The sequence below is a fragment of the Oncorhynchus nerka genome, linkage group LG27 (genome assembly GCF_034236695.1).
Source record: "Oncorhynchus nerka isolate Pitt River linkage group LG27, Oner_Uvic_2.0, whole genome shotgun sequence".
In the NCBI taxonomy this organism is placed as follows: domain Eukaryota; kingdom Metazoa; phylum Chordata; class Actinopteri; order Salmoniformes; family Salmonidae; genus Oncorhynchus; species Oncorhynchus nerka.
The window spans coordinates 50,597,113-50,618,526 of NC_088422.1; the positions used below are offsets into that span (position 1 = coordinate 50,597,113).

At 42.5% G+C, this 21,414-nt stretch overlaps 1 protein-coding gene across 3 annotated transcripts in view; it reads left to right on the forward strand.

The window, feature by feature from the left end:
• msh3 (mutS homolog 3 (E. coli)) overlaps nucleotides 1-21,414 on the forward strand; it is a 139,481-nt gene that overhangs the window by 80,763 nt on the left and 37,304 nt on the right. For all 3 annotated transcript variants that reach the window (XM_065011764.1, XM_065011763.1, XM_029638506.2), the window contains one exon: nucleotides 20,658-20,844. In XM_065011764.1, coding sequence (XP_064867836.1) covers nucleotides 20,658-20,844 — 187 coding nt within the window. The remainder of the gene's footprint in view (nucleotides 1-20,657; nucleotides 20,845-21,414) is intronic.

The window sequence follows — 21,414 nt, forward strand, 5'->3', positions numbered from 1 at the left end:
TTATTTTTATTGTGACAGCCACAATCTCCCGTAATCCTTTTGTGTTCCTCTGCAAGCCGAGTGTGTGTTGGTGTCTACCACAGGTAATGTGTGTGTGTTTCCCGATTTGAACAGTGTGAACGCTATGGTATAGGGAAATACCCCTAATCACCTGCAGATGTTTGTGTGTTTTGCATGTTTAAGCATGTTTCTGTGTGTTAACACACAGAGGGGACAATGACCGTCAGCATACCACGGTAAACGACAGGGTGTGTGTGTGTGTGTGTGTGGGTGTGTGTGTGTGTTTGTTGGTTTGGGCATGTGTGTGTGTGTGTGTGTGTGTGTGTGTTTGTTTGTTGGTTTGGGCATGTGTGTTTGTAGGTGTGCCTGGGCGTGTGTCGATTCCTACGCGTGTGTATGTCTGAGAGATGAGAGCTGAAGAGAGATGAAAGTGAAAAGGTTGATTCCTACATCCACCTCTGCCAGTCTCATACCTCTCTTTATCTCACACTTTATCTATCAGTTCCTCCATTCGCAAAGACAGTGATATGTGTATATATTTGTATTTATCTATAACACAAAATCCATGTAAAAAAATCCATGTTATTGTTTCTTTGTATTCGTGTCTATGTTTGTGTTGCTTCACAGTCCCTGCTGTTCCATAAGGTGTATTTTTATCTGTTTTTTTATATCAATTTCTACTGCTGGCATGAGTTACTTGACGTGGAATAGAGTTCCATGTAGTCATGGTTCTATGTAGTACTGTGCGCCTCCCATAGTCTGTTCTGGACTTGGGTTCTGTGAAGAGACCTCTGGTGGCATGTCTTGTGGGGTATGGATGGGTGTCCGAGTTGTGTGCCAGTAGTTCAAACAGACAGCTCGATGGATTCAACATGTCAATACCTCTCATAAATACAAGTAGTGATGAAGTCAATCTCTCCTCCACTTTGAGCCAGGAGAGATTGACATGCTTATTATTAATATTAGCTCTCTGTGTACGTTCAAGGGCCAGCCGTGCTGCCCTGATCTGAGTCAATTGCAATTTTCAGGTGCGATAAAACTAGGGCCTGTAGGACCTGCCCTGTTAATAGTGCCGTTAAGAAGGCTGAGCAGCGCTTTATTATAGACATCCTAGCTACTATTGTATCAATATGTTTTGACCATGACAGTTTAGTCTCCTCAATTTCCACATTATTCATTACAAGATTTAGTTGAGGTTTAGGGTTTAGTGAATGATTTGTCCCAAATACAATGCTTTTAGTTTGTGAAATATTTAGGACTGACGTATACCTTGCCATCCATTCTTAAACTAACTGCAGCTCTTTGTTAAGTGTTGCTGTCATTTCAATCGCTGTGATAGCTGATGTGTATAGTGTTCAGTCATCCGCATACATGGACACACTGGCTTTCTATGGTCGATAATGTCAAAAGCTGCACTGAAGTCTAACAAAACTATCATGTTTTAAGGTATGACCCAGGTGCAGACAGTGTTGAAGAAACTGAAGGTTATTCATTAAACAGGGGCAGGCAAATGACAGGTCAAGGCAGGCAGGAGTCAATAATCCAGAGAAGGTGTAAGGCACTGGAACAGCAGGCGGGCTCAGGGTCAGATCAGGCAGATGTTGGTAATCCAGAATAGTGGGGCAAAGGTACAGGATGGCAGGCAGGCTCAGGGCAGGAAGAAAGTAAGGGGGAAAACGCTGATAGGTATGTAAACCGTAAACAGGAGACAAAGGGCTGTGAGACATGGTTTTAATTCTAGACACAGGAAAGGTAGGAAGTATACAGAGGGTACGGGGCAACAGAGGACGAACAGCAGAGGGGTTTATGATCTTGGAGCGGGGGGAAAGGTCTCGGCTTCCGGGAGCCGAGAAAGACAATAGAGACAACTCTGGGTGTTAAGTCTGTGTACACGTTCGGCTGGAGACAGCCTAGCCCTGGCAAGCTGCATCGGCTCGGGAAGAGGCAAATCGGCAGTCTTCGGTGGCTCTTGGAGGAATTCGGGTAAGCCCGGATCCTCTCAGGGATGTAAACGCCGGGGACATCCGGAGTTCATCAGATGCAAGGTCGGATCCTTGAGTGAGCGATTGGGACCACAAGCAGACCTCTTCTCCCTCCTACGTCCCTGTAGCCGACCATCGATCTGAATGGTTAAAGCGATGAGTGAGTCGAGATCCGTCTGTAGTTTCTGGGCTGCAAGCTCGTCTTTTACTTCCTCCGATAATCCGTGCAGGAACGTGTTGACCAGCGCTTCCGGGTTCCAGGCATGCCCCGCTGCTAGCGTGCGGAAATCCTGCCGAGGTTGGTGTAGCTTCCGGGCAGCCTCTCTCCCGGACACCCAAGCCTCAAACTTTTTTCACCTCCGACACAAATCCCTCCAGACTGAGGCATACGGCTGATTGTTGTTCCCAAACGGCCTTAGCCCAGGCGAGGGACCTCCCGGACATCAGCGTGGTGAGGTACGCTATCATAGAGTGGTCCAAGGGGAAGGAGGAAGGCTGCAGCAGCTCCATGACGAGGGAACACTGAGCGAGAAACGCCTGACAGGTGCCCGACTCTCCATTGAAGCGCTCTGGGGGAGGTAAGCAGGGTTCCCGGGAAACCGGGGTGACGGCGCTGCCACCAGCCGGGTTACTGAGGGGCTTGGAGGTTATCGTGATATGGCTGCCTAGTAGACAACCCACGGAATTGCTCCCACAATGTGTCCAATGCTAGGTTGTGACGTTCAGCCACGGCCTGGAACCCTTCCATCAGACCGCAAAGCAACTCCTCGTGCCTACCAATGGTGGCTCCTTGGGAGGAGATGGCGTTGCGGAGATGGTCCAAGTCTGCTGGGTCAGTCATTGCCAGTTCGTAAGTTCAAGTTTTAAGGTATGACCCAGGTGCAGTGTTGAATAAACAAAAGTTTATTCTTTAAACAGGGGCAGGCAAATGACAGGTCAAGGCAGGCAGGGGTCAATAATCCAGATTAGGTGTAATTCACCGGAACAGCAGGCGCGCTCAGGGTCAGGTCAGGCAGAGGTTGGTAATCCAGAGTAGTGGGGCAAAGGTACAGGACGGCAGGCAGGGTCAGGGCAATCAGAAAGGTCAACACTGGGAAAACTAAAAACAGGAACTATAGACAAGATAGGAGCAAAGGGAAAAACGCTGGTAGGTATGAAGAACAAAACAAACTGGCAACAGACAAACAGAGAACACAAGTATAAATACACAGGGGATAATGGGGAAGTTGGGTGACACCTGGAGGGAGGTGGAGACAATCGCAAAGACAGGTGAAACGGATCAGGGCATGACAATACATTTTGCTTCCCTCCAGGCCTGAGGGCACACGCTTTCTAGTGATCTTAAATTGAAGATATGGCAAATAGGAGTGGAAATATCATCCACTATTATCCTCAGAAATTTTCCATCCAAGTGGTCAGACCCCGGTGGCTTGTCATTGCTGATAGACAATAACATTTTTTCACCTTTTACTTTACATAATTCAAAATTACAATGCTTGTCTTTTATAATTTGATCAGATATACTTGGATGTGTAGTGTCAATGTTTATTGCTGGCATGTCATGCCTAAGTTTGCTAATATTGCCAATTTAAAAAATCATTAAAGTAGTATCAGTGGTATCACTGGATTATCAATATCAGTGGATTTTGTCATGACTGAGCTATGATTCAATGAATGAGTTTGTCTTTTATCCCAACATTTCATTTAAGGTGCGCCAAAACTTTTTACTATCATTCTTTATCATTTATCTTTGTTTCATAGTGTGCACACAGTACTACATAGAGCCATGACTACATGGAACTCTATTCCACATCAAGTAACTGACGCGAGCAGTAAAATCTGATTTGAAAAAACAGATTAAAAAAACAAAGGATAAGGATAAGCTTACTCCAGGGACTGTGAAGCAACACAAACATTGGCACAGACGCATGCATACACACACACACACACACACACACACACACACCCCCCCATAACATACGCACTATTACATACACATTTAGTACTGTAGATATGTGGTAGTGGTGGAGTAGGGGCCTGTGAATGTATTGTAATGTTTTTAAAATTGTATAAACTACCTTAATTTTGCTGGACCCCAGGAATAGTAGCTGCTGCTTTGGCATGTGGAACGCTCCTCTGAGCGCCAACTTTGGCTAATTTGTGTGTGTGTGTGTGTGTGTGTGTGTGTGAGAAACCTCTGTCCCTCTCTCTTCGATCTCTGTCAAACCAGGTCAACAAACTTCAGTTGTTGTGGGTGTAAAGAACAATACAGTTTTCGTAGGGTATAAAAGGCTATCTAAGTACTACAGCTGTAGATCAGAGCTCTGACAGTCTTTAAAGCACAGCAATACTTGAAATATGAGGGTCTCTCTGATGCTTTTTCTCTTCACGCTCTTTTTCTCCCCATTTCTCTCCCCCTCTGTTCGAAAGTACTGCCCTGTAGAAGTAGCTGATGTTCCCTCTAGTACCAACACTCACGTTTCCACTTTTCTTCTTCTTGTTCTCTCTCCTACACCCCTTTCTCATTCTCTCTTCTCTCTCCTAGACTATAAATTAGAGGCCGACCGATTAATCGGAATGGCCCGATTAATTAGGGCCGATTTCAAGTTTTCATAACAATCGGAAATCGGTATTTTTGGACACCGATTTGGCCGTTTTTTAAGGTTTTTTTTACAACTTTATTTAATCTTTATTTAACTAGGATCAGGGCATGACAATACATTTTGCTTCCCTCCAGGCCTGAGGGCACACACTTTCTAGTGATCTTAAATTGAAGATATGGCAAATAGGAGTGGAAATATCATCCACTATTATCCTCAGAAATTTTCCATCCAAGTGGTCAGACCCCGGTGGCTTGTCATTGCTGATAGACAATAAAAAAAATTCACCTTTTACTTTACATAATTCAAAATTACAATGCTTGTCTTTTATAATTTGATCAGATATACTTGGATGTGTAGTGTCAGCGTTTATTGCTGGCATGTCATGCCTAAGTTTGCTAATATTGCCAATTTAAAAAATCATTAAAGTAGTATCAGTGGTATCACTGGATTATCAATATCAGTGGATTTTGTCATGACTGAGCTATGATTCAATGAATGAGTTTGTCTTTTATCCCAACATTTCATTTAAGGTGTGCCAAAGCTTTTTACTATCATTCTTTATCATTTATCTTTGTTTCATAGTGTGGTTTCTTCTTCTTTTTATTCAGTTTAGTCACATAATTTCTCAATTTGCGTTACGCTTGCCAATCGGTTTTACAGCCAGACCTATTTGCCATCTCTTTTGCCTCATCCCTCTCAACCATACAGTTTTTCAATTCCTCATCAATCCATGTGATTTAAGTTTTTACAATCATTTTTTTAATGGGTGCGTGCTTATTAGTAACTGGGATAAGAAATAAATGTGTCAAGTGTTGCTCGCCATTACACACCATGGACCAACACATATTCTTCACATCAACAACATAGGAATCACTACAAAACCTCTTATACACTACATTAGGCCCAGCCTTTGGAACTTTGGTTTTCCTAGATATGGCTATTATATTGTGATCACTACATCCGATGGATTTGTATACTGCTTTCAAACCAATTTCAGCAGTATTAGTAAAGATATGATCAATACATGTTGATGATTTCATTCCTGTGCTGTTTGTCACTACCCTGGTAGATTGATTGATAACCTGAACCAGGTTGCAGGCACTAGTTACAGTTTGAAGCTCTCTCTTGAGTGGGCAGCCTGATGAAAGCCAGTCAATATTTAAATCACCCAGCTGGGCCGTGCTCTCTGGATCAGAGCTTCTCAGGTGAGTTCTGTGGCTCTGGCCTCGCAATCTTCTTCGAGGCCATGATCATTCCGGTGATTTTGATAGGGAGTTCGACGGTGAGGCATGTATCTGTACCTGGGGCAAAGACTTTCTGTTTTCCTAATGCAAAAGTTTAGGATATCACCAGGTTGCTTCCCGTGGCTGTGAGTCAGTCACTACTTGACAGTCTCTACTTGACACCAACAAACAACCCATAATATTTGGCCCTCTGCCCTCCCTAAATCATGACATTGAACGGTTCAGCAGACTTTTAGCCCTCCGTAACTGGCTACGAGACTATTGCAGCTCTGTGGTTTTAACATTTATTGACAATTCTGATACCTTCTGGAAACAAAGCTCGTATTATAAGGAGGATGGGATCCACCAAAATCATTTGGGTTGCTGGATCCTTTCTCAGCATTATAAGGCTGCGTTGAGACAATTACTTATCAATGACCCAAGTCCAGCTCATTTAATCCCTACCATTGTGTCGCTGAGATGTCATAAGGCAACTGTCACGTCCTGACCTTAGTTCCTTTTTTATGTCTTTATTTTAGTTGGTCAGGGTGTGAGTTGGGGTGGGCATTCTATGTTGTTTTTTTATGTTTTGTTCTGTTGTTATATTTCTATGTGTTTGGCCTAGTATGGTTCTCAATCAGAGGCAGGTGTCAGTCGTTGTCTCTGATTGGGTGCCATATTTAGTTAGCCTGTTTTCTATTGTGTTTTGTGGGTGGTTGTATCCTGTGTTAGCGTTTTCACCATACGGGACTGTTTTGGTTGTTTGTTTGTACTTCTGTTATTTTTGTTCAGTGTTCTGTTGATTTATTAAATATATCATTATGGACACTTACTACGCTGCACATTGGTCTGATCCTTGCTACTCCTCCTCTGAAGAAGAGGAATTCCGTTACAGCTACAGCAAATGTACATTATCCTAGGGGCATTGGAAGACACAATGTAAATAACCTAATCTAACATGTTAACATATGTAGCTTAAGAAACAAGGTTCATGAAATCAATAATTTGCTAGTAACAGATGACATTCATATTCTGACAATCTCTGAAACTCACTTAGATAATACCTTTGATGATACATAGGTAGCTATACATGGTTATAACAACTTCTGAAAAGACAGAAATGCCAACGGTGTTGTGGTCTATTCAGAACCACATTCCTTTAAAGCTTAGAGACGATCGAATGTTCAATTCTGTTGAAGTAATATGGCTACAGGTTCATCTGCCTCACCTAAAGCCCATTCTTGTGGGAAGCTGCTATACACCACCAAGTGCTAACATCAGTATCTGGATAATATGTGTGAAATGCTTGATAATGTATGTGATATCAACAGAGAAGTATATTTTCTGGGTGATTTTAAAAATTGACTGGCTATCATCAAGCTGCCCACTCAGGAAATAACTTCAAACTGTGACCAGTGCCTGCAACCTGGATCAGGTTGTCAGTCAATCTACCAGGGTAGTTACAAACAGCACAGGAAATAAATCCTCAACATGCATTGATCACATCTTTACTAACGCTGCAGATATTTGCTTTAAAGCAGTATCCAAATCCATAGGATATAGTAAACACAATATAATAGCATATAAATGAAAACCAAAGTTCCAAAGGCTGGGCCTAATATAGTGTACAATAAGTTTAGTTGTGATTCATATATTGGTGATATAAAGACTATTTTGTGGTCTGTGGTGTGTAATGAGGAGCAACCAGACACTGCACTCAACACATTTATGAAACTACTTATTCCAGTTACTAATAAGTATGCACCCATTAAGAAAATGACTGTAAAAACTGTTATATCCCCTTGGATTGATGAGACATTGAAAAATTGTATGGTTGAGAGGGATGAGGCAAAAGGTATGGCAACTAAGTCTGGCAGCCCAACTAATTGGCAAACGTACTGCAAATTAAGAAATCATGTGACTAAACTAAATAAAAATAAACCACACTATTAAGCAAAAATAAATTCTATAAAGAATGATAATAAAAAGCTTTGGGGCACCTTAAATGAATTTTTTTGGGGAAAAGCCAACTCGGCTCCTTTTATTTATTGAATCAGATGGCTCATTCATCACAATGCCCACTGATATTGCAAACTCCTTTAATTACTTTTTCATTGCACAATTAAGCAAATTTAGGGATGACATGCCAGCACCAAACGCTGGCACAACACATCCAAGTATATCGAACCAAATTATGAAAGACAGGAATTGTACTTTTGAATACCGTAAAGTCAGTATGGAAGAGGTGAAAAAATTATTATTGCCTATCAACAATGACAAGCCACCGGGGTCTGACAATCTAGATGGAAAATGACTGAGGATAATAGCAGACAATATCGCCACTCCTATTTGCCACATCTTCAATTTAAGCCTACTAGAGAGCGTGTGCCCTCAGTCCTGGAGGGAAGCTAAGGAATAATAAAGCCCCCTTTACTGACTCAAATAGCAGATACATGCTGTTTCACAGTAAACAAATCGACAGAACAGAATTTCAGCATGCTTATAGTGAAGGACACTCAACAAGCACAGCACTTACACAAATGACTGATGATTGACTAAGAGAAATTGATGATAAAATGATTGTGGGGGCTGTCTTGTTAGACTTCATTGCAGCTTTTGACATTATCGATCATAGTCTGCTGCTGGAAAAAGTATGTGTTATGGCTTTACACCCCCTGCTATAATGTAGATAAAGAGTTACTTGCCTAACAGAACACAGAGGGTGTTATTTGATGGAAGCCTCTCAAATATAATCCAGTTAGTATCAGGAATTCCCCAGGGTAGCTGTTTAAGCCCCTTGCTTTTTAAAATGTTTATTAACGACATGCCATTGAGTAAAGCCAGAATGTCTATGTATTTGGATGACTCAACACTATACACGTCAGCTTCTACAGCGACTGGAATGACTGCAACACTCAACAAAGAGCTGCAGTTAGTTTCAGCGTGGGTGGCAAGGAACAAGTTATCCCTAAATATTTCTAAAACTTAAAGCATTGTATTTGGAACAGAACACTCACTAAACTCTAAACTTAAACTAAATCTTGTGGAAATTGAGCAAGTTGAGATGACTAAACTGCTTGGAGTAACCCTAGATTGTGAACTGTCATGGTCAAAACATATTGATGCATTAGTAGCTAAGATGGGGAGAAGTCTGTCTATAATATAGCAATGCTCTGCCTTCTTAACAACACTATCAACAAGGCAGGTCCTACAGGCCCTAGTTTTGTCGCACCTGGACTACTGTTCAGTCATGTGGTCAGGTGCCACAAAAGGGACTTAGGAAAATTGCAATTGGCTCAGAACAGGGCTGCACGGCTGGCCCTTGAATGTACACAGAGAGCTAATATTAATAATATGCATGTCAATCTCTCCTGGCTGAAAGTGGAGAGACTGACTTCATCACAACTTTTATTTATGAGAGGTAGAATGCACCGAGCTTTCTGTCTAAACTACTGGCACAAAGCTAAACTACTGGCACACGGACATGCATGCATACCCAACAAGACATGCCACAAGAGGTCTCTTCACAGTACCCAAGTCCAGAACAGACTATGGAAGGCACACAGTACTACATAGAGCCATGACTACATGGAACTCTATTCCACATCAAGTAACTGACGCAAGCAGTAAAATCTGATTTGAAAAAACAGATTAAAAAAACAAAGGATAATATAATAAGCTTACTCCAGGGACTGTGAAGCAACACAAACAACACACACACACACACACACACACACACCCATAACATACGCACTATTACATACACATTTAGTACTGTAGATATGTGGTAGTGGTGGAGTAGGGGCCTGTGAATGTATTGTAATGTTTTTAAAATTGTATAAACTACCTTAATTTTGCTGGACCCCAGGAATAGTAGCTGCTGCTTTGGCATGTGGAACGCTCCTCTGAGCGCCAACTTTGGCTAATTTGTGTGTGTGTGTGTGTGTGTGTGTGTGTGTGTGTGTGTGTGTGTGTGTGAGAAACCTCTGTCCCTCTCTCTTTGATCTCTGTCAAACCAGGTCAACAAACTTCAGTTGTTGTGGGTGTAAAGAACAATACAGTTTTCGTAGGGTATAAAAGGCTATCTAAGTACTACAGCTGTAGATCAGAGCTCTGACAGTCTTTAAAGCACAGCAATGCTTGAAATATGAGGGTCTCTCTGATGCTTTTTCTCTTCACGCTCTTTTTCTCCCCATTTCTCTCCCCCTCTGTTCGAAAGTACTGCCCTGTAGAAGTAGCTGATGTTCCCTCTAGTACCAACACTCACGTTTCCACTTTTCTTCTTCTTGTTCTCTCTCCTACACCCCTTTCTCATTCTCTCTTTTCTCTCCTAGACTATAAATTAGAGACCGACCGATTAATCGGAATGGCCCGATTAATTAGGGCCGATTTCAAGTTTTCATAACAATCGGAAATCGGTATTTTTGGACACCGATTTGGCCGTTCTTTTTTTTTTTTTTTTTCAACTTTATTTAATCTTTATTTAACTAGGCAAGTCAGTTAAGAACGCATTATTTTCAATGGCGGCCTAGGAACGGTGGGTTAACTGCCTCGTTCAGGGGCAGAACAACAGATTTTCACCTTGTCAGCTCGGGATCCAATCTTGCAACATTACAGTTAACTAGTACAACGCTCTAACCACCGGCCTCTCGTTGCACTCCACAAGGGGACTGCCTGTTACGCGAATGCAGTAAGCCAAGGTAAGTTGCTAGCTAGCATTAAACTTATAAAAACAATCAACCAATCAATCAATCAATCAATCATAATCACTAGTTATAACTACACATGGTTGATGATATTACTAGTTTATCTAGTGTGTCCTGCATTGCATATAATCTGACTGAGCATACAAGTATCTGACTGAGCGGTGGTAGGCAGCAGCAGGCTCGTAAGCATTCATTCAAACAGCACTTTCGTGCGTTTTGCCAGCAGCTCTTCGACTTCAAGCCTATCAACTCCTGAGATTAGGCTAGTGTAACCAATGTGAAATGGCTAGCTAGTTAGCGGGGTGCGCGCTAATAGCGTTTCAAACGTCACTCGCTCTGAGACTTGGAGTAGTTGTTCCCCTTGCTCTGCATGGGTAACGCTGCTTCGAGGGTGGCTGTTGTCGTTGTGTTCCTGGTTCGAGCCCAGGGAGGAGCGAGGAGAGGGACGGAAGCTATACTGTTACACTGGCAATACTAAAGTGCCTATAAGAACATCTAATAGTCAAAGGTTAATGAAATACAAATGGTATAGAGGGAAATAGTCCTATAATTCCTATAATAACTGCAACCTAAAACTTCCTACCTGGGAATATTGAAGACTCATGTTAAAAGGAACCACCAGCTTTCATATGTTCTCATGTTCTGAGCAAGGAATTTAAACGTTCGCTTTCTTACATTGCACATATTGCACTTTTACTTTCTTCTCCAACACTTCGTTTTTGCATTATTTAAACCAAATTGAACATGTTTCATTATTTATTTGAGGCTAAATTGATTTTATTGATGTATTATATTATGTTAAAATAAGTGTTCATTCAGTATTGTTGTAATTGTCATTATTACAAATACATTTAAAAACTCGGCCGATTATTCGGTATCTACTTTTTTGGTCCTCCAATAATCGGGATCGGCGTTGAAAAATCATAATCGGTCGACCACTACTATAAATAAGATATGCTGTATGGCCATTTATAATGAAGTGTTTTGGAGAAAGGAGAAAGAATATGCTTTATCGGGATAATAAACTCATTATGAATATACACTCCTCTGAGATGACAAAAAGAAAAGATGGATTCCTCCATCCTCCTCTGCCAGTCTCATCCCTCTCTTTATCTCACACTTTGTGTGTGTTATAAAGGACAGAGAGAATGCTATTTTAGTTCGGGAGATGAGATGACATAATCTGTTTCCTCCTCAACAGAGTTCACCAGAGTGTTCCCTTGGTTGGAAAGTGTGTATGTGTCTCGTTGTTTGTGCGTTCATGGCTGATGGTATTTGAGTGCTGATGGACGAGTGCATGTGTGTTGTCTGTGTGTTTCTGATGGTATTTTACCTCTGATGGCCATATTGAATCTGAAGGTTATGGAGCACATTTTCTCTTTTCCTCACTGTTGTTATGGAAACCGCAGAGGAAATGAAATGTAGAAAGCTGTTTGAAAAGGACCTTACATCGACCGTACATTCAAACCAGCCATTACTCTTTGTTCTCTGATGTCTCCTATCTCCTCTTCTCTGTTTTCATGTCATATATTATGTCAAAATGGTTTTCATGTCTTGATTCTGCAGTCTGTATTGTAGCATCTCTCTGACGCAGTGCTAGATGCAGCCTGCATGGACTTTGAGCTTCAGAAGATCCACACGTAGTCAATCCCTTAGCAGCAGAAACACGATAGGAGAGTCTCTCCAGGATTTTGTGATCAATTAAATAAATCAACAATTTCCCGCATTTTATGCAGATTTGAAAAATCACTGCACTATTACCGGTTGACAAAGTAGCCTAGCGGTTAGAGAGGTGAGCCATCAACCCTCAAATATAATTCAAAAATGTTGTGAAATGCTGGAGGGACTGATAGACCTCTGTTTCTAAAGACAGTTTAGTAGTAGGGATGATTGATCCCTGAGTGAGGATAAGCTTACTCTAGAAGTAACAGACCCCTTCAATCTATGTAGACTTTAAGGGGCTGTTTCTGTGACACAGATTCTGCCTAATCCTGGACTGAATAAGCATTTTCAGGTGAGATTCTACATTGAGCCTGCTTTTAAGACTAGGCTTAATCTGTGTCTGGGAAACCATCCTTCATTGTAGACTCTCTATTGAAAGTGTTTTTTAGTCCACAAGTAGGCTCATCATGGCCCATTCACCCAGACCCAGCCCTGAATGTTTTATAGCTGGATTGAAGGGCATGGTTGTTGTGTAAAGGGCAAGTCTTCCAATGTTCCACTGGCATCTGTTCTGTTGGAAGTGTGGACAGAGGTGGCATGGAATGGCTTTCGGGTGGGTGGGTGGGTGGCGGAGCATGGCACGGAGGGTCCTTACAACCCATCTGGCTTTGCTTAGACTGAGTTTTCGCTGGCAAACTGCCTCTAGTCTGGAGGCCTAATCAAGAGAATAAATAATGGAGGAAGTGAAACAGAATAAATAAAGGAATGAATGCGTACAGCGAATCAGCAGAAAATCACTCCCTTAAACGAGGGGAAACTCCAAGACAGCCATGATGTCCACAGATGCTTATGGTCTTGTGAAACGCAGATAACAGCTCCTTATTTTGTGAGTGAGTGCCAGTCCGTACAGCCACAGAATATTGAAGTATCCAAAATAATAGTTTTATTTAGAAATAAAAGACCACACAGTTTGCTCTGGCATGTTATCTACATGGCATCACTGAGCCAGCTGAATAGCCTCATGGTCTTATACTCGTCTATCCACTGCAAGGCTACGTTATATATTTGACTGATAAAACTTTCCTGGAGTATGACACACATGCACGCAACGTGCGCACCCTAATTGTTTGAGGAGATGCAGAGGTATGCTGGCCACACCCCTCCCCTCTCTCTGGCATGTGCCATAACCATGGTTTTAAAATTATTATTATTATTTTTATTTAACCTTTATTTATCTAGGCAAGTTATTTAAGAACACATTCTTATTTACAATGACGTCCTACACCGGCCAAACCCGGGCAACGCTGGGCCATTTGTGCTCCACCCTATGGGACTCCCAATCACAGCTGGTTGTGATACAGCCTGGATTCAGGTTCAGTGACACCTCTAGCACTGAGATGCAGTGCCTTAGACCGCTGCGCCACCTGGGAGCCCCAAGTTACATCTGTTGTTACAGACGTTAGCAGTTTATCTGATTGGTCAAATGACAATAAGCATGTTGAGAGGTGCGGAAACCATATTGAAAATGAAATTAATGTTGCTTGTATTGGTAAGAGTCGAGTGTTCCTGCAATGCACTAACTGGCTGTAGTCATACTACTGCGACAATTGGGCTCTATTGTTGACTGTATATTTGGATAGTTTAATTTGTATATTGAATATTGAAATGTATATTGAAATGTTTAGAGGTGAACAATCCATTATTAGTCAATGGTTATCAGTGAGAGTCCAGAGCTGGCTAGGGAGAGACTAATCTAGTTCATGTGAGTTGCGATTTTTTTCTCTCTCCCTGTCTGTCTGTCTGTCTGGTTTCATTAATCTCTTATTCTGTGATCTGACAGCATTCAACAGAATTCTCATCTGCATCCTAATCTTAGGCTCTGCTCACACACACACACACGCATGGACACACACCAGGATTTCCGATAGCCGCTAATAGCCTGCTTTTGTCTGATTTATTTTTACATTTTATTTTCTAAAAGTCAATCAATTAAATTGCCAATTTGCCGGGAGAATTAGGAAAAAAATCCCAATATGAAATAATGCCTTTTAGCCTATTTAATGATGGAAATACCAGTCGATGGAAATATTTTTGACTGGTCATGCTTATAGGTTCATTTGCATAATTTTTGGGAATTAAATTAGTGCGTGTACAAATTAAATTTGCGCGTGTGTATAGTATTTTCATTGCCTATCTTATTACATGCGTACAGCATACAGATGCAGAGCCTTTGAGTGGAACATCTGTCAGACAGGGCAAGAGATTGGTGCTTTCAAGACAACTGGAAACTCTGAAATATACGAGGTCAAATCAGGACGTCAGTGATCTTCAGGTCGGAAAGTCGGAACTCTAGAAAGCGGCCCAAGTTCCCGAGTTGGAATTCCAAGTTGGATTTTTTCCCCCCTGTTGTCATGTTCATTTCTCTACTATAAGCTGCCTCCTGGTAAAACAACCACAGACAGCGTGTAACTACGCCAGCCCCGGACCTCCTTCGGGATCGTCTGAGACCAGCCACCCGGACAGCAGATGAAACTGTGGGTTTGCACAACTGAAGAATTTCTGCAAAAACGTCTCAGGGAAGCTCATCGCATGCTCGTTGTCCTCACCAGGGTCTTAACCAACTTCAGTGGGCAATACTCGCCTTCGATGGCCACTGGCACGCTGGAGAAGTGTGCTCTTCACGGATTAATCCCGGTTTCAACTGTACCGGGGAGATGGCAGACAGCGTGTATGGCATATTGTGGAAGAGCGGTTTGCTGATGTCAACATTGTGAACAGAGTGCCCCATTGTGGGGTTATGGTATGGGCAGGCATAAGCTATGGACACAATTGCATTTAATCAATGTCAATGCACAGAGATACCATGACAAGATCCTGAGGCCCATTGTTGTGCCATTCATCCTCCGCCATTACCTCCTTTTTCAGAATGATAATGCATGGTCCCATGTCGCAAGCGTCTGTACACCAGTCCTGAATGCTGAAAACGTCCCAGTTCTACCATGGCCTGCATACTCACCAGACATTTCACCCACTGAGCATGTTTGGGATGCTTTGGATCGACGTGTACTACAGCGTGTTCTAGTTCCCGCAACTTCGCACAGCCATTGAAGAGGAGTGAAACAACATTCCACAATCAACAACCTGATCAACTCTATGCGAAGGAGTGTCTCGTTCCACGAGGCAAATGGTTGTCACACCAGATACTGACTGGTTCTGATTGGTTCTGATCCACGCCCCTACCCTTTTTTTAAGGTATCTCTGACCAACAGATGCATATCTATATTCACAATCATGTGAAATCCATAGATTAGGGCCTAATGGATGTATTTCAATTAACTGATTTCCTTAGATGAACTGTAACACAGTTGCGTTTATTTTTGTTCCGTGTATATTATTAGGTATGTCTTACCTTGCTTCAAAGTAGTCTATTAGATCTCTTCAGTTTCAACATTTCTAGCAGATATTTTCACCTCTGTCACATAAAACCTCTCGCAAGTGCAGTGCCCTTTTGACAATGGCGTTTTCTTGCTAATTGCATTATGGAACAAACATTTGGCCGTAGCCTACTACATTGTGCACATTGCCGTGCTTATAATGTGAAGAAATAATAGTTTATCAACATTTTTAAGCTGAACATTCTGATCTGTTGCCTCAGACTCATTGCGTTTTAACGTGTTTTTTTAAATGTAGCCTAGGCCTACTGGTTGTTTACTTTTGGGATCTATCAACCCACAACTGTCATAGTCTGTTTTGGAATAGAATATTTCTTTCTCGACAAGCTGACCAATAGAATAGGTAGCCTAGTCGTTTCTACTATGGTAGATTGACATAAGCTAGTGTTTTTGCTGTTCATTACTCATCTTGAATCCAGCCAACATGTCAGATTTCATTTACATTTACATTTAAGTCATTTAGCAGACGCTCTTATCCAGAGCGACTTACAAATTGGTGCGTTCACCTTAAGACATCCAGTGGAACAGCCACTTTACAATAGTGCATCTAAATCTTTTAAGGGGGGGTGAGAAGGATTACTTTATCCTATCCTAGGTATTCCTGAAAGAGGTGGGGTTTCAGGTGTCTCCGGAAGGTGGTGATTGACTCCGCTGTCTTGGCGTCGTGAGGGAGTTTGTTCCACCATTGGGGGGCCAGAGCAGCGAACAGTTTTGACTGGGCTGCGCAGGAACTGTACTTCCTCAGTGGTAGGGAGGCGAGCAGGCCAGAGGTGGATGAACAGCAGTGCCCTTGTTTGGGTGTAGGGCCTGATCAGAGCCTGGAGGTACTGAGGTGCCGTTCCCCTCACAGCTCCGTAGGCAAGCACCATGGTCTTGTAGCGGATGCGAGCTTCAACTGGAAGCCAGTGGAGAGAGCGGAGGAGCGGGGTGACGTGAGAGAACTTGGGAAGGTTGAACACCAGACGGGCTGCGGCGTTCTGGATGAGTTGTAGGGGTTTAATGGCACAGGCAGGGAGCCCAGCCAACAGCGAGTTGCAGTAATCCAGACGGGAGATGACAAGTGCCTGGATTAGGACCTGCGCTGCTTCCTGTGTGAGGCAGGGTCGTACTCTGCGGATGTTGTAGAGCATGAACCTACAAGAACGGGCCACCGCCTTGATGTTAGTTGAGAACGACAGGGTGTTGTCCAGGATCACGCCAAGGTTCTTAGCGCTCTGGGAGGAGGACACAATGGAGTTGTCAACCGTGATGGCGAGATCATGGAATGGGCAGTCCTTCCCCGGGAGGAAGAGCAGCTCCGTCTTGCCGAGGTTCAGCTTGAGGTGGTGATCCGTCATCCACACTGATATGTCTGCCAGACATGCAGAGATGCGATTCGCCACCTGGTCATCAGAAGGGGGAAAGGAGAAGATTAATTGTGTGTCGTCTGCATAGCAATGATAGGAGAGACCATGTGAGGTTATGACAGAGCCAAGTGACTTGGTGTATAGTGAGAATAGGAGAGGGCCTAGAACAGAGCCCTGGGGGACGCCAGTGGTGAGAGCGCGTGGTGAGGAGACAGATTCTCGCCACGCCACCTGGTAGGAGCGACCTGTCAGGTAGGACGCAATCCAAGCGTGGGCCGCGCCGGAGATGCCCAACTCGGAGAGGGTGGAGAGGAGGATCTGATGGTTCACAGTATCGAAGGCAGCCGATAGGTCTAGAAGGATGAGAGCAGAGGAGAGAGAGTTAGCTTTAGCAGTGCGGAGGGCCTCCGTGATACAGAGAAGAGCAGTCTCAGTTGAATAACTAGTCTTGAAAGTTAGTTTCAAAAAGGCTTTTCGGCGAAAGCAAACAATGCTATTATCTGAGGATAGCACCTCCGTAAACAAAGAGAGAAAAGCATATTTCAACCCTGCAAGCGCGACACAAATGCAGAAATAAAAATATAATTCATGCCTTTGACGAGCTTCTTTTGTTGGCACTCCAATATGTACCATAAACATCACAAATGGTCCTTTTGTTAGATTTATTCCGTCGATATATATCCAAATGTAAATGTATTTGCCGCGTTTGATCCAGAAAAACACCGGTTCCAAATTGCGCAACATGACTACAAAATATCTCAAAAGTTACCTGTAAACTTTGCCAAAACATTTCAAACTACTTTTGTAATACAACTTTAGGATTTTTTTTACGTAAATAATCGATAAAATTGAAGACCGGATGATCTGTGTTCAATACAGGAGGAAAACAACCTGTAGCTAGCTTTTTGGTCATGTGCCTCTATCTAACAGTACACTTCGTTCAAGATGGCCGTACTTCTTCATTACACAAAGGAAAAACCTCAACCAATTTCTAAAGACTGTTGACATCCAGTAGAAGCGATAGGAACTGAAAGAAGGTCCCTGGATTCCCAATGAAAATACATTGAAAAGAGAGTGACCTCAAAACAAAACAAAATCTGAATGGTTTGTCCTCAGGGTTTCGCCTGCTAATTAAGTTCTGTTATACTCACAGACATGATTCAAACAGTTTTAGAAACTTCAGAGTGTTTTCTATCCAAATCCACTAATAATATGCCTATCTTATCTTCTGGGGATGAGTAGCAGGCAGTTGAATTTGGGCATGCATTTAATCCGGAATTGAAAATACTGACCCCTGTCACCAAGAAGTTAATATGTATAAATGTGATTTATGTCATTCTGAGCACTGTGGATGGATGTCCTAATCAGGTTGCGCTCCTGATGCATTTGGAAATGGTGTCGGGTAAATTAAAATCTTTCCAGTCAATTGTCCAGTAAACACATGTTCCTAACAGAAACCCTGACACACACACACACACACAGTAATGTACACCTAACCTTGTGGGGACACAATTCAGTCCATTTCAAAATCCTATTTTCCCTAACTCCTACCTAACCTTTACTCTTACGCTAACCTTAACCCAAAAACCTAACCCTAAACCAAACACTAGCTCCTAACCCTAAAATGAACCCTAGCTCATAACCCTAACCCTGACTTAATTCTATCACTAATTCTTACCTTAACCCTAAACCCCCTAGAAATAGCATTTGACCTCGTTGGGACTAACAAAATGTTCCCAGTTGGTCAATTTTTTGTTTGTTTACTATTCTTGTGGGGACTTCCAGTCTAGGCCCCTTAGTTCCAGTGAAGCAAAATCTTAACGCTACAGCATACAATGACATTTTAGACGATTCTGTGCTTCCAACTTTCTGCCAACAGTTTGGGAAAGGCCCTTTCCTGCACAAAAGCGAGGTCCATACAGAAATGGTTTATCAAGATTGGCATCGAAGAACTTGATTGGCCTGCACAGAGTACTTACCTCAACCCCATCTAACACCTTTGGGATGAATTGGAAAGCCGACTACGAACCAGGCCTAATCGCCCAACATCCGTGCCCGACCTCACTCATGCTTATTTGGCTGAATGGAAGCAAGTCCCTACAGCAATGTTCCAACATCTAGTGGAATTCCTTCCCAAGAAGAGTGGGGGGCTGTTATAGCAGCAAAGGGGAGACCGACTCCATATTAACCTCTTGCTTCTACTTGGGACGCTTGCGTCCCAACTAGAGCTCTGGAAATGCAAATGCGCTACGCTAAATGCTAATAGTATTAGTTAAAACTCAAAAGTTCATTAAAATACACATGCAGGGTATCGAATTAAAGCTACACTCGTTGTGAATCCAGGCAACAAGTCAGATTTTTAAAATGCTTTTCGGCGACAGCATGAGAAGCTATTATCTGATAGCATGCACCAATACACTACAACACAAAAGCACAGCAGGGGACGTAAACAAAATAATTAGCATTTCGGCGTTACACAAACCGCACAATAAAATAGAAAACAGTCATTACCTTTCACCATCTTCTTTGTTGGCACTCCTAGATGTCCCATAAACACTATTGGGTCTTTATTTAGATTAAATCGGGCCATATAAAGCCAAGATATCGTTATATGTAGACTGTGTGATAAACGAAAAAAACAGCGATTTCACAACGTAACGTCATTTTTTAAAATTCAAAAAGTAGACGATAAACTTTCACAAAACACTTCGAAATACGTTTGTAATGCTACTTTAGGTATTAGTAAACGTTAATAAGCGATAAAAATCATCCGTAGGCGATGTAAAAATCATTAGCTGTCGTCTTGGAAAAAATTTCACGAGAGAGCTCTTCCAGAATGATCTGGGCGGAGACTGGAGGTAAGTGGTGCCCTGTTTCGGTTCAACCAAGAATCAAAGATGATTCAATTCACAAGACTCTAGACAACATGGGGATGCTGTGGGAGTTGAATGCTCGGTCTTATCTAATTCGGCTCACTGTTAACAATTGCTGGAAGTGGCGCAAGGATATTTATTTCCATTTTCTGTGATCAGGTTTTCCTGCGCTTTTCGATGTAACGCACGTTATGTTATAGCCACAGTCGTGATTTAACCAGTTTTAAAAACGTCCGAGGGTTTCCTATCCACACATTCTAACCATATGAACGTACTATATTCCTGGCATGAGTAGCAGGGCGCTGAAATGTTGCGCGATTTTTAACAAAATGTTCAAAAAAGTAGAGGGTAGGAGCAACTGGCATATTAATGCCCATAATTTTGGAATCAGATGTTCGACGAGCAGGTGTCCACGTACTTTTGGTCACGTAATGTACCTGTGTGTGTGTGTGTCCCTCTCAATCCCTCTCTTTTTTTGTGCTGTGAGTTGAGTTGAGTCGCAGTCTGTAGGAGGGGGTTCAAGGTTGTGCAAGGAGATTGTGTGTTGTTATTAATGGACGGTAGGCTATGGGTGTCACACAGGTCCAACACGTGTAGGTATTAGTACAAATACAAACTGTTCTGCCTTTTCACTGCTTTGTGGAACACACACACACACACACAAACACCCTAAAGCTGTGTTCCTCCTCTCTGCCTGTAAAATGTAGAAATAAAATGAGTAGAATGAAGTAGACACATTTCATTCTAAAATTCTTCTCTCCTGTGCGTTATTGGTCTGAAAACATAATTAATGTGTGTGTGTTTTGGTAGAATGGGAGCGTCTGACAGCATCTATAAGGGCCGAAGCACATTCATGGAGGAGCTGACGGAAGCCTCGGAAATTGTCACCCGGGCAACTGAGAGGTCATTGGTCATCCTGGACGAGTTGGGGCGGGGCACCAGCACCCACGACGGGATAGCTATCGCCTATGCTACTCTGGAGTACTTCATCAGAGATGTGAGTGTGTGTGCATGCATGCATCTGTATGTCATCCTATTATCCTATCCTAGTCGTTGAACAAGCATAATTCCACAACAAGACTCCTTTTTTTTGGGGGGGGGGGGTCCCTTCACTTTAGATGCAATTACGACGTAATATTGTGGCACCCTTGAACCTTTTTTCTTGTTAAATAAGTAGAAATAGAGTGGGGTGAGTGGGTTAACTGCCTTGTTCAGGGGCAGAACGACAGATTTTTACCTTGTCTGCTCGGGGATTCGATCCAGCAACCTTTCGGTAACTGGCCTAACTCTAACCACCTCGCTACCTGTAATTGGATTTTCAACATTGCAGAACCAATTGTTTTTTTTACAGAATTTACTATTTAAATTTTAAAAGTAAAAACAAATGGCATTGGCATAATTATTGGCACCCCTGAGCTAGTACTCGGTTACATAGCCCTTGGCCAAGAACTGCCAACACATGCTTTTTGTAGCCATCAATGAGCTTGCAGCTCCTTTCTGTTGGCAATTTGGCCCGCTTTTCAACTTCAAACTGTTCCAATTCTTTAATGTTTTTGGGTTGCCTTCG